The 14445-nt window shown below is 39.6% G+C and overlaps 1 protein-coding gene across 2 annotated transcripts in view; it reads left to right on the top strand.

Moving 5' to 3' along the window:
- LOC103185322 (protein tyrosine phosphatase receptor type R) overlaps window positions 1–14146 on the top strand; it is a 71327-nt gene extending 57181 nt beyond the window's left edge. The window contains exons 9-14 of one of the 2 annotated variants that reach the window (XM_007903754.2): window positions 2169–2251; window positions 2827–2964; window positions 6524–6634; window positions 7197–7354; window positions 9244–9357; window positions 13979–14146. In XM_007903754.2, coding sequence (XP_007901945.1) covers window positions 2169–2251; window positions 2827–2964; window positions 6524–6634; window positions 7197–7354; window positions 9244–9357; window positions 13979–14072 — 698 coding nt within the window. In that variant the 3' untranslated portion in view covers window positions 14073–14146. Of the gene's footprint in view, window positions 1–2168; window positions 2252–2826; window positions 2965–6523; window positions 6651–7196; window positions 7355–9243; window positions 9358–13978 lie in introns of those variants that run through there. The other variant, XM_042335965.1, reaches the window with a different exon arrangement.
- Window positions 14147–14445: the final 299 nt, after the last annotated feature.

The raw sequence follows: 14445 nt of genomic DNA, 5'->3' as shown, positions 1-14445 counted from the left end.
ACTGTGAGCCCTGAAATAAAAGGTACTCTTGCCTCAGGGAAGATCAGAGTTTAGTAGCGACTTTCGTTTCTCCACCGTGTAGTAAGTACGCAAACACATCTGAAGCTAACTCACTTAACTTCTGCATAAGTTGGATAAAAATTTGGTGGATGTAGGACTGCGAGTTAAAGGGTTAGGTATACTAATACTATAGTCAAATACCTTACAGAACACAACGTTTCCCATGTTGCTGGAGTAGGGAAGTTTCATGGGTGAATACCAGCTGACTTTGCTCCTGGCTTCCTTTTCTTAGTTTAAATGCAGTTATTCGAGCAACAGTGATGGGAAAGAAAAATATCTCTACAGTTCCGTGCATGTGTAAAGCATGTACCATAATCATATTGCTTACCAGATGGCTTCATGTGCAGCACACATGCACGGAATGAGAATCTGGCATTGCTGTGCTTTCAGTTACCTGGAGCCGCAGCAGAACATGTTACACTATTATATCATTGCATTCTGCCCACGATGGCAACAGTGAACTTTCAGCAAACCCATAATGTCAAACCTGTGAAGCTAGCACAGCAGCTCCATCAGATCACAAGATTAAGAAGGTCTTTGAACCCATCTGATCTCATCACAACAACAACTTGCATTTATATAGTGCTCCTTACGTAGAGTAGCGTCCCACAGTGCTACCCTGCTGATCACAGTGTCAAGATGAGCAGCAAGACACCTTGCTACAACCCAGATTCTACCATAAACAACTTACTGAGCAGCAACAACAGATCAACTGAACTCTTCAAAAATAAATTTCCCAATGAGTAACAATGATTGGCTGCAGTTATGAACTATTGTGATGCTTTTTTCCAGTAGTTTATTAATAGTAGCCAATGACCCAGTGATCACAACACAGAATTACAGGTTATTTAGCATTGTGCAGCAATCAGACAAGGGTGTGGTAAGTGTCAAGGTCACATAGCCCAGGGACAGTGGTGGAAACTGCAAATAATTATGTTCATTCTAAAGGAATAGGAAGTTTCCTGTTCTCTTTGGTAAGACACTAACTATTCGAGAATGCAGAGTGGATAGACCAGAAGGAAAAGCTTTAAATGTGTGGTCATCACCGAAGGTTAAGTTCAAGGTTAATTTGTGTGTCAAAATGAGGTGTATTTTCCATCCTGCTTGGCACAGCCTAGGGCACATTGAAGATTAGATTTTACTTTGTTTTAGTACTGGTTCGTGGTGGTAATGTATCTCAAATTATTACATAAATGAAATTTCCCCTCAAACTTTTGGCACAGAGACGACTTACTGCACGCTATCCAACTCCCTTTTGATTGCTACGTTTCCCACGAACAAAGGAGGAAATCAAATAAATGATAGCCATACAAAGGAATTCCTCCCATTAATTTGCTTTTGAGGATCCTCCATTCACCACAGGAACACTTCATGTGCAGTACTACACACACGTTTTCACACAAACGGGATATCAAAGGGTTGCTTCTCAGATGTCTGTCACACTCTCCTGACCTTGCAAGTCCAATTGTTCCATCTGCTGAGTGCAATGCTTTACCCCTCTCCTGAAGAATATTTTCTGCATACGTTTCTTCAATGGAAATCATTGGCTACAATTTCAATGCTCGAACAATCGGTTGAGTTTTAACTGAAAAATGCTGTGATATAGTGTTCCTCCAGAAACGAACATAACGTTTATTTGTTTATGTTTAATCAAACAACACAATGAATGAAAATCCATTCTATAGTTAGTTACATTTGAAACTATTGAAACATTTTGCCTTTCTGCTTTTGGAAGTTCAAACAAATGTGTTTTTAGAAAATGTGTATATTTGGAAAGATGCAATTGAAAAGTGGGCTAAAATCAAAACTGATTTTGCCTGTTGAGGTAGATGTTATAGAGAGTATAAACTTCAAGCAATTATTTAATTAATTGTTTTCCTGCCAATAGCCTATTAAATAATTCCATAATATAAATACTATATAATGCAAAATCTATCATATAAATACTATTGTAGATGTTAGGAATTCAATTCCTAATTGTTCACACTATTTTATTTCAGTTAAATAAACCCTTTATCCACTTTACAATGTGCCAGATTCTTAATGGAAGGAAAGAAAAAGAGACTGTAATTTTATTTTACTTCCTAACATTTTTGTTCTACCTTTAGATCCACATAGCAGAGTTTGTTTGAAACCAAAGAGCTCAGATGAATCTCTCAGTAGTACTTACATCAATGCCAACTATATTAGGGTAAGTATGCAGTATCATTCCTGTAATTGTGATTTCGCTGAAATTTCCATTGAACTTCATCTATTGTAAGTGTCACATGATGTAGCGATGGCATAAAGCCATGACGTCCTTGCTCAGTTGGTAGCATCTGTGGGTTCAGGTCCCATAGGCTGAAACTCCAATGCAGTGCTGGGTGTGAGGTTCATTGTCAGAGTTGCTGTTCTTTGGATGAGATCTTAAATCAAGGTCCCATTTGTCTGTTCAGGTGGACATTAAAGATCCCACAGTACTGTTGAACAGGGAGTTTCTCTCGGTGTTCTGGCCAACAATCCCCCAATTAATATTGGTCATTCACTTCATGGCTGTTTGTAGGACATTGATGTGCACAATTGACTGCTGCATTTGTCTACAAAATACCCTGTTATTGCACTTTACATTACTGTATACCCAGTAAAGTGCTTTGAGACATCCTTTCGATGGGAAAGCTTAAAAAAAATTGCCAGGCTTAAGTTATATATGATACCATGATTCCCATTTCTTTTTAAACGAGCAAGTCAACACTGTATTTAAAACCTGTTTTCTCTTACATCATGTAGGGTTACGGTGGTGAGAAGAAGGTACACATTGCAACTCAGGGCCCTATGATAAATACGGTGAACGATTTCTGGCAGATGGTTTGGCAGGAGGACAGTCCAGCGATTGTAATGATTACTAAACTGAAAGAAAAGAATGAGGTAAGAAAGCTAGCAGTACAATGTTATAATTGTGAGAAACAGCGTGCAGCATTACTGTCAATAGGAGTGCATTAGAATTGGCAGCAACAGCACACAAAAGTGTCTTTAAAAACCTGGACAACCTCATTGTGTAAGTGCAGAGTACAGTACTGTTTTTATCCTGTAAGTGGAGTGCATAACGATCAGGGCAAAGTCAGAGTCTTCTGAAATTATGCGTAAGAAAAGACTTCACATGTCTTCCATTTCCCTCATGAGTTTTAAAATAACAACATGGAATAAACATACTTTTCAAAAAAAACTTTTATAAAATGTTAGTAAAATATTGTATAAAGGTTATTAACATCCCAGAACCAGCAAGTCCGTACAATGGTCAATCTTTAGCCACTAAGTTAAAAATTCACCTGTGAATTTATTACATTATATTGTTACATAGATTTTTTTAACTCAAATTTTAGAAAATGTCAGAACATTCGAGCTATTTAGTATATATTAGAGTCAGCACCTTAACTGGAGACATACAACATAACAACAACAGGATTGTATTTATAGAGCGCCTTTCACATCGGGAGGACGTCCCAAGGCGCTGGACAGTTGGGTCGGGACTTGAGCAGGCGGGAAATGGTCAGGGTGAGGGGGGGGAAGGGAGGGAGCGAGGAGGGGGTAGAGAGTCGAGAGGGGAGCTGAAGGCACGGTTGAAGAGAAGACATAGACACTATTGTAGTCTAATGCTAATTCCCTGCTCTCTCCCATGCACTATATAGTATTTCTTCAAATGCTTATCCAGCTTCCCTCGACTGAAAAGCATTTCCCCTGTCATCAAACAGCATAGAAAACATACTGTGGTGTATTTGTCCATGATTATGGACTATTGATTAAAGCCCAAGTCTGTGCTAAGTGAGCTCATCCGAGTTGGGTGGTGATTGTGGTCTATGCAATAATTGACCTACATCCAGATCAGCTTTAATAATAATAATCTTTGCATTTGATATAATGCTTTTCACGTCTTCTAGACGTCTCAAAGCGCTTCACAGAATAGACTGTAAAGTGAACTGACTGTATATTTGTGGGTGAAATGCAGCAGCCAATTGTGCACAGCAGTGTCCCACAAACATTCGTGGATTGAAGTGATCAATTTATTATTGTTTTTTTTCTTGAGGGATTATAATCAGGCATATTGGCCATCTTGGGACAAAATAAATGTATAAAGAGGAATAAATACACAAAAATAGAATACAAACAAAATTAAAAAGAACATATTTTGTTAATGATCAAATGGTAGTGTGAAAGCCTATTCACTTTTACCAATACATTTTCAATTTGTTATGATCTCTTCAAGTCCCGACAGAAATAAAAAGAAACTGGCACCTTCTCTTAAGTTTATTAATGCCACTCTCCGCTTAATAGTCCCTTGAGAAATGCTGTCTCGCCTCACAGTCTAAGTCCATGGGTGAGGTCAAAGAGCTGCCAGTATGGAACATTGGAGCAATTCAGTCAGGAGTTGATCGTCTCCATCCAACTTCCCAAAAGAATCCCACCCCACATATGAATTTGTATTTTGCGGAAGCAAGAGAGAGAAAGTTTTCATAAAGGGAAAAGGAGCAACTTCGACCTAAGGAAACTGATTTACTGCTGTAATCTGAGTTGTCACCTGTAGAGAAGTCAAATTCCTTTATCCTGTATTTCTTTAAAACCTGAAATGTTGGCACAAGTGCAGAGTTTAACAATACATTTCAGACTGGCCAGACATACGAGTCCTATAAATAGCTCATTAACGTTTGGCTAACATTGGATGAGATAATAGTTAGGACGTGTTTATATGAATAACTTTCAGTGCATTGTCCGCCCAGTTTTGACCGCCGATAGCTTAGTTTGGTCCAGGATCAAGAATAACACTCTTGAGATTGCTAAAAGCTTTGGAGAACAACCCAGCTCTTTTATCTTTATGTCTCAGAAGTGGGATAGTGCAATAATGTCCTGGAGCTGACATTTGTATTTGCTTTGTATTTTCTCACTTTGTACTGTTCAAAATAAATCACAACCACAGAGGGAGGAGCATGTCATATGATCGTTTTGATCTGTCAGCTGATAAAACGCATAATATCTCACAATGAACACACACTGAGCATAGAATCAAATCTCAGAAGATACCAAACATCACTTTGAGGCTGTAAGGTAAGTGAGAGACGTATTACTTATCTGATGGGTTATTCATGCAGTAGAGATGCCTTCAAATCTGCTGTTGTAAAACATAGATAGAATGTTAACGTTACAGTCGTAATACATAACTGCCTTTGAAAGTGAAGTGTATGTATATTACAGGATTACTTTGACTTGTGTTGAACTATTGCATAGCTATTATGTGGTACAACAAAGTCTTGTATATTGGTTCTGGATGTAATGCACCAAAACTATTTATTCCTGAGAATTTAATTCTGTTGAAACGTTTTTCACACTGTCTCAACCCTACCGTGTGACCCTGGTATTTTCTGAAGCAGACTCAGAGCGCATAGCAGTCATGACTTGCGAGGAAGCATCGAATAATCACGTCACTATTTCTTTTTGCTCTGTGTTCATTTTAGGTATTTATTTAGCAACCATGGTCAAACATTTTCTAATTGAGCATAGGCAGATGTACCCTTGTCTGTCCAGAAGTAACTTTAAATGCTGCCGTTTATTGTTTTATTTACTGTGTGTTTCTGAAGTTTCCACTGAGTTCTCATTCTTTTATGATTATTTCAAGATAAGAGCATACTACTGGGTGCACAAATATGGTTCTATAGATGTGCTCGTCACCCTCAGGACATCACCAGAGCACCCATCATTCACATGTGAACCATCCCAGTAGGCATCACCAGACTATACAATAGCAGAAATATGACAGCCAGTTTATGGGTTAGGTTAATATCCCAATTGCAAAATTTACAGTTTGTGTTAACCATGTGGAAATGCACACATTTGCCCTTAGTTAAGTACTTAACAACCAATGTAAAGGATTAGAAAATTACCTGTGATCTTATTCATTTGTTAACTATGTAATGAAATCCCTATACACACGTGTGTTTGCAAATCGTTAACCCAATTTACAAATTACTAATCCAACATATAAATTAAACCAGAATTAACAACTGGAGCAGGTTACCAGGAAGGGTGGTTGAGGTCAGGATCCTGCATTCAATTACAAAACAACTTGGCGCTATAATGGGAAGATAGTAGGGTGGGTATCCTGGAAAGATCAGATGGGTTAAAGAGTCTTCTTCACTTAAGTCTTATGATCTTGTCAACAAAACTATAACTGTAACGCATAGAGAAGTACTCCCTTTAAACAAAGCATAATTGATTTGGAAATCATATATTTTGTTGTATTAAATGATTTTTATTTGCTACATGGAGGGTGCCTGGTATCCACGGAACCATAATGATAATATAATAATCTATGAGAAGGAAAAATGAATTTGGCTGAATGTGGTTGTGTTCTTGCCTCACATTGTGACCATGTCAGCTTCATGTTTATTGATCTTTATGACGAGTGCTTACATCAAACTTGTTTGACTTTTCACAGAAATGTGTTCTATACTGGCCAGAGAAGAGGGGCATATATGGGAGGGTTGAAGTTCTTGTGAACTGTGTCGATGAGTGGGAACATTGCACTGTCCGGGATCTTACTCTGAAGGTAAAAGATTAGAAAGGTATTGTTGTGATGTGACTGCAATAAAATTTATTTGAAATAGTTCAGTTTAAATACAGCTATTAAGAAGTTAATGCCAAGCTAGCATTTGGAGGAAGAACGTTAAACAATGGAGCGTTTGTGAATAATATTTTCGTTTAATATACTGTAGTTAGTGCTTTCATTTTCAGTGCTTCAGTCGTTGCATTCTTTAACTTAGTCTAAAAAAATACTATGTGCAGCTGTGCTATGTTGCTGTCAGCCTGGCTATGTTGGTAGCACTCTTGCCTCTGAATCAGAAGTTGTAGGTTAAAGCCCCATGTGGTAGACTCTAATCAGTGTTGTATTTATTTGTTTGAAAAGTAGTTTACTGGGTTTGGTCCGCTGAAGAGCAGAGAAAATTGAGCTCTCCCAGAACCAGAACGTATTATTTCCCTATTGTGATTAAGACAACAAGTGTATTAAAGAATACCAAAATCTTAACTCCTTATTCTATAATTGTCTCTGCATCACATAGTGTTGGCAGTGGAAAATTGCTAATGAAGATTTCCTTGTCTTTCCTAATCAGCATGGGGGGAAATGTCAAAGCGTGAAGCACTACTGGTACAAGTCCTGGCCTGACCACAAGACCCCAGATAGTGCCCAGCCTCTACTGCAACTCATGCTGGATGTGGAGGAGACCAGGCAGAAGTCACCAGGCCGAGGCCCTGTCGTTGTACATTGCAGGTAGGACAATTCATCATCATCGTCACCACCATTCGGTCTCTGCAAGAAAAACTTCAGAGTTACATCCAAAAACCAGCAATTAATCCATTTTGTGTGGTAATCTAGGGTCAATTTTGCAGCATTTCTCAATGGGATTTCTTGATCTGGAATTCCACTATGTTGACTCATGAGAACACTCCAACTTGATCCATTTTCAGAGCTGGGTACCCTAGCGCTTGTGTGAGGTGTGTGACATACTTCCTGTTACCTGAAAGGCTTCCCACTTCATTAAGAAATACAGTATCACAAAACTGACTCCCTCATGAACTATAGTCCAGCCTTGTTGAATGTTACTTATCATTTAAAGAAGTGCAACATGAAAACTAATGTGTTCTATGTTGAAGAGCTGGCGAACCATCAGGCTGTGATAAAGTGGTACAATGACATTTATCTGACCGTTCACCCACACCCTAGTACGTCATATTCCAAATACCGTCACTTTGTGCGGGAGGTTCCGAACAGGAAGCAGCATTTTCAGACCTTCTTGTCCCCAGAGTCTGCTTCTTGAACTGTCATTAATGAATCAGCTTTTGGCGACCACTCCACATCCCAGAGGAATACTTGCCTCGGATTTTCACACACTGAGACAAGCCTAAGGGAGGGACTGGACTGTGCTCCTGGCCCTTCTGATGAAAGAGCTTCCGAATTAAAGTAACTTCCTCTGAAAAATCGCCACATTTTCATCAAAGGCCTGAGAGAAGCTTCACCACTGATTAAAGTCCAAAACTCAGCCCACTTTGTTAGTGTGCAAGAACTGAGTGTGATTAGCCTGGTACAATAGTGCTTTAGTGCGCCAGAGATTTTTTTTAATCCTAATTGCCTAATTAGAGTGTGCCGAGGGAACAGGCATGGTGTTAATTGGAGTGGAGGATGAAGGTAAGGGGAGTGGGACTGAAATGATAGCTCCCCCAGAGAGCGAACATGGGCATGACTTTCTTTTGTGCTGTACGAATATAGGATTGTAAGAATACCGAGTATGGAGAGATGGAAGAAGTATGGGAGCAAATTCAGAGTGAGGTGAAGGTGGAGAGTACAGAAAAACAATGGTGGGGGTAGGAAGTGCATAGCGTGGGAGTGGGGAGTGCAGAGTGAGGTGAGGATGGGAACAACGACAGCAACAACACAATTACATTTGTATAGCACCTTTTAATAATAATAATAATTACGTGGGGAGAACATCCCAAGGTGCTGGACAATCAGTGTTTTGGACCTGAGCTGGAGGTTGGGATTGGGGAGAGCAGGGGACGACCAAGGAAGAGCCCTGAGGAATGCCGCAAAAGACGGTGTGGGGGCTAGAGGAGAAACAGTTTGTGTGAGAGGTTCACACAGGGTAGCTGCCCAGAGCGCTTGACAACGGCGGAGCATGACACCGAGCTGGGGAGAGTGGGAGGTGACTATAGGCTCAGTCGAATAGGAAGGTCTTCAGGGATGACCTGAAGAAGCGGAAGGAAGGGCAAGGCAGAGGGATAGAAGAAGAATGTTCCAGAGTTTCAGGGCATAGTGGCTTAAAGTGCGGACATCAATGGTTAATAGTACAGTTAATAGCAGGTCTCACTGTGGTATAAATCAGTGGATGGGGAAGAGTTACATGCTCTAAAGCAATGTTTTCTTTTTGTCAGCTGACCCCACTCTCACACTGCTCCATCATCTTAAAGCCTGGGGTTGCAGACCTCACAAGAAGCAAAATCAATAATGTTTAAGTTAATTATGGAGTTTTATCAAATTCACTGTTATTTTGATAGCTTTATATAGATTTTTAGATCACAGTGGCACAGATACACTGGCCTCCATCATTGCCAACAATGTCTGTTATTTGGATGTTACTACAGCTGCTTTCTATTTCTTTCCAGTGCCGGGATAGGCAGGACAGGCTGCTTTATTGCTACCACTATCGGATGCCATCAGTTGAAAAAGGAGGGGTTAGTGGATATCCTTAGCATTGTTTGCCAGCTGCGGGTGGACAGGTAAGACCCAGATTGCCTCCGAAGTACATAATAGTTGGTAAAGATCAAACCTTTGATCCACAGCACAGCTGCTATTGGACCTCCAGCAGGATGCACTGTTAAACAGGTTGATGCTCCATATCTGAAAAAGACCACTCTCTGAAAGTTCTGTTAACATAGCCCTGGCACACGAGCTGTCTGCTGGGCTGATACTTTTATACTGCAACTCCCTGTGATTCCATTTCCACACTTGATTTCACTGTGTGCTGTGTCACTCCTGTCCTTCCCATGTTGAGTTAGTAGCCGTGTCACTTCTGAGATCAATGACCAATTAATCTGGAGTAGCCATTGACCAGAAAACCAGGACAAATGCCCTTCTCTTTTCAATAATGCAATGGGATCTTTAATGTCCACTTGAAAGATAGACTCAGTGACACAGTTCCCTTCATTTAATGTCTCATCTGAAGGATGACACCTCTGATAACACAGCACTCACTTAGTACTGTGCTCGAATGTCAGCCTAACTATGAGCCAGCCTAGACTATTAGCTCACCAAAGCCTCTAGGAGGCCATTTAAGGCATGCTGTACACCCCACACCTTTGAAGCTGAAGCTGCTAGTACATCAAAGAAATGTTTTCTTTGGTTTGTCACTGGCCAGCTGTGTATTCAGGATAATTGCTCTGTCAATCCACGTCAGTGGCATTGTTACAGAGAGAGATTATTCCCTTGAGAAGTGGATGTGATTAAATCCTGCTTTCAGCGAGCAAACTTGGACAGCCTAATAGAAAAAAGAGAGATGATGATTGACAGGTTGCGAGATTTTATTTACATTGCGCGATGAAACATGGATCTGCTTTCGAATTGGTCTCGGCTGAAAGTCAGTTTATGGAAACAATTAGGGGAAGTTTGCATTGTGGGATATGATATTTATCACATCACACACTGTAATTCATCTCTCACACACACGCACCTTAGAAAAAAATTGCTAAACAAGGATTGATGTTTATTTCATTTTATTTATTTTATTGATTGATCTTCGACCATGCTTTCAATCACCCTGCTTCACCCCACTGCCCTCCACCTTCCCCGATTCCAACCCCCAGCTCGGGTCTGAAGCTCTGTCTGTCCATTGCCTTGGTATGTCTTCCTGATGTGAAAACAAATGTAATTTTGTTTTTGTTGATGATGTGAAATATGGATTGTGATAGGATATGAGCAGCATCTTTCCATGGTTAGCACAACAAACAATTCTTGCAGAGGATAATCAGATTGTACAACTTCCGTCTGAAGTGGCGGTTGAATTATATAGATGCGTTCAAGAGGAAGATAGACCTTCACACGAGGGAGAGGAGAATAGACGGATATGGGAGGGAATAAGGAATGAGAGAAGACTTGTGTGGAGTATAAAAACTAATACAAACTGGTTGAGTATGTATCAATTCAAAACTGTATTGCTATGATAATAATCACCGTTGATAGTAAAATCACATTTTATGATGAGTCAATAACCCATTTGATGGTTATCAGAGGGTTCCAAATCAGTTGCGTTCTGATACCCAAAGTCACTCAAAAGTTGTACAGTGCTCTGGGCAGGGGACACCTCAATACTGTATACAGTTCTAATCACTCCAGTGTAAGGCGTTGCCAGCACCCAACAGATAGTGCAGAGGAGAGCAAATAGGATGATCTCCAATGTTAGAGAAATAAACTAGGGCTCTTCAGCCTTCAAAAGAGACATCTCAGATCAGATCTTATGAGGTACATGTGATTTTTAAATGGGATTGGGAAAGTAAACCCAAAATAATACTTTCAGATATGCCAGAGCAGCAGAAAAAATAATTAACAGATTCAGAGTACGGAAAGGCAGTTTCAGGACAGTTACCAGGAAGTATTTCTTTCCTCCAGAGGGAAATTAACAACTAAAACGTATTATCAAGAAAGGTGATTGAGGTCAGGACACTGGAGTTACTTAAGAAACTTGAAGCTTAATTCCGTGATTGGAGGATGGTTGAGTGGGTATTATAGAAGGATGAGATCAAATCTAAGAACCTTTTTAATTCAAATCTCACTTGTGAACATTTGTCAATTCATTCTGTCCGTTTAAAAATGGCTCGTTGTGTTTGCATGTTGCTGCCAAACAAAGGAAATGATTATTAGACAAATTGACAGTCTTTTGTGTTCGTCATTAGTCATTGCTTCTTCCTATTTTTGTGGCTGTACAGAAATTGTGAAATTCCAGAATTGGTTAATAGTTTGTCAATGTCTGAGATTTGCTGCCAGGCCTTTTAATAACATATCAAGCTATGCAAGAATTAAGGCACTGCTCAGCTGAGGGTAGTCAGCTAGAACTGTATGATATGACAATCTTCATCCACCTCGCCCTTTATTCAGAAAATAATAATAATCCTTGCGTTACATGTCATTGAGACATCTTAAAAGCACTTCACAGGATATACTGTAAAGTGGATTGACTGTATTTTGTGGGTGAAACATGGCAGCCAGTAATGGAGTGAGGGACCAATTTTATTGGGGGGATTGTTGGTCTGGACACTGGGAAAAACTCCCTTCTCTTTTCAAAAGTACCGTGGGATTTTTAATGTCCCTGAACAGGCAGATGGGACCTCAGTTTAACGTCCAATCAGAAGGACGACATCTCCAATAATGCAGCACATCCCCAGTCATCTTAGACTATTTGATTCCATGTCCTAATTTGGGACTTGAGCCCAGTCTACTTTTATATTTTCTTGTGAATTCTTTGTTTTTTGTGGTTGAGGATTTCTTTGGGCAGCGGTACTTTGGGAAGTAAATCTGTCATTTCTAAAATATTCTGTACAAACCTCTATGAGTGCATAATCTCCTGAATTCAATGAGAATCCTGAAATGGATGGGTCTACCTGTAATTATGAGAATCTTGGGTGGAGTTTCTTTCTTCCCTTGAATCGCATCTGTAGGACTTGAGTTCACTACTGAACATTACTCATTTTAGCTGAATGCTACTTGCCAGTAAACTGGCTGCTTTCAGTCTTCATTATGCTCTAGGCAATGCAAGAATGATTTGGGTGTTTACCAGTCTGATTCTTTTTGTTGCCTTGGTAATACACATCTGCGGTTACCATATCAATGCAAATGGTAATGTATGTTTAATGAACCATTTATTAAATGTTGTACTTGCAGTTCAGTAGAGAGTGACAGATGCCGTGGAACCTCATTGTAATGCAATGTTTGGGATCTATAAAATTGCATTCCAATTGCAGGTTTATTGTGCACATGCATAGTTGTCTGAGTTGCTTCCTGCATCCCCCCAAAAAATGGCCAACTTCTGTTTTAGTGAGTCACTGCTAATGTCACTTCCTGTTTTCTGTACATGTGCAAATCAGCAAGTGCTGTCAGTACTCAAATAAACAGAAGGTTAGCAATTTTTTTTAAGTGCTCCATAAAGGGTGATATATAAATGCAAGTTATTCTTGTTTGAGCGGGAAACCAAAATGGCCAACTTCTGGGTGATTAAATCAATTCCAGTGTCACTTCCTGTACATGCTTAGGTTGCCTAATGACAAGAAATCAGTCATTTTAACATGACTTAAGAGACCGAATGGCTCAGCTTTGTGCATGCACAATGAACAGTGTTCACTGTGTGGTCATTATACGTGAATTTGCACTATCGTCAAGTGCGTTATAACGCGACTACACTGTAACCTGGTTTATTGATTGCACTTCTGTAAATTAACCTCTCAAACAAACCACCAGCTGCAGTGGAATGCAGGTGTAGCGAGAGATATCAACTGTATTATTGCAAAAGGGGTCACTCCTGTGACCCAGCAATATTTGGGCTAGCATTACTCAATTGCTTTGTTGGACACAATTTCATAGCTAACAGCTGTGCATTGGGTCAAAGGTGAAATCTGTACTGTTTTATATGTATACACACAAAATTCCAGTTTTGTGTGAGATGCCCATTTAGTCTCCATTCAGACTTGGGTCTGAAAAAAAACAGATCCCAAATTAAGAATGAATTTAAAAATTGCCAACATTTGCAGACTCAGAAATGTTAAGAAAATAGTTTTGAACTTTGAACCAAGCAGAATTTCTGGCTCCAGATCTTTTAGTGAACTATCAGAAGTCATTTATATTGTTGTTCGGAATTACAGAGCATCATTGAGGTTTAACTTAAACTGGTTACATTTCCCAGAAACAAGGAGCTGTGCACATTATGGCTGAGTGAACTGAGCAATGTTTGCTTTGGTCTCTGCTTGTGCAATGTCAAGCTTATGCTCTTGAGTACTTGATCTTGGAATCAGATCAGGTATTTCCCCATGAAGAGGAACGGCATATAGATGTGAAGGCAAGTCATTGATCCAGAACCTCATTACAAGCACAACAGCAACGTTGGCAGAGAACATAAAATAGGTAACCAAACAGCTCAGTTAGTCCAACTGATGTGTAGCACAGCGAGGGATACCCAGAGTAATGGAGCAAAATAAGTTTCAGTAGAGCTACAGAAATGAAGGAAAGCTAAAATAGTTCGAATCAGCGTGGGAACACTTGAGATACTTTTCAAAGATTATGTGCTGTAACTTTTATTATTTTTATGTAACTTTTATATGATCAACATTTGTTTGTCTGATTGCTTTTTCTTTACAGAGGAGGAATGATCCAGACAAGTCAACAGTATGGATTTGTGCATCACGCTCTGAGTCTGTATGAGAGCAGGCTGTCAGCAGAGACTGGCCAGTGAATCTGCGAAGTGGCACATCTCAAACAAAACAGCTTTAAATGCTCAGCGACATGGGAGTAAGATAAATTATCTCTTTATGGTAACACCACATTGTTTGCCTGGTAAACGAATGGTGTAATTACCACTTGCAGAAAGGGGAAGCAAAGTAATCTCAAAAGGTAGTTGTAGTTTGAATGGAAAAATATGTTGATCAGATTGATTGAGGGTGCCTAAAAGAATGTAGTGTATATTTTCCAAAAAATAAGAAGGTACAAAAGATTGATGCCAATGGATGGAATATTATTTATATCTAAAGGAAGAATTTTATTGTTTATTTTATGAATATTTATAAATGCAATGGTCTATTGAGAACTGGCTCACAATGGTACTGCAG

Source organism: Callorhinchus milii, unplaced genomic scaffold (genome assembly GCF_018977255.1).
Source record: "Callorhinchus milii isolate IMCB2004 unplaced genomic scaffold, IMCB_Cmil_1.0 Scaffold5, whole genome shotgun sequence".
In the NCBI taxonomy this organism is placed as follows: Eukaryota; Metazoa; Chordata; class Chondrichthyes; order Chimaeriformes; family Callorhinchidae; genus Callorhinchus; species Callorhinchus milii.
The sequence above is the reverse complement of the archived record's forward strand: the minus strand, read 5'-3'. Positions and strand labels throughout refer to the sequence as shown.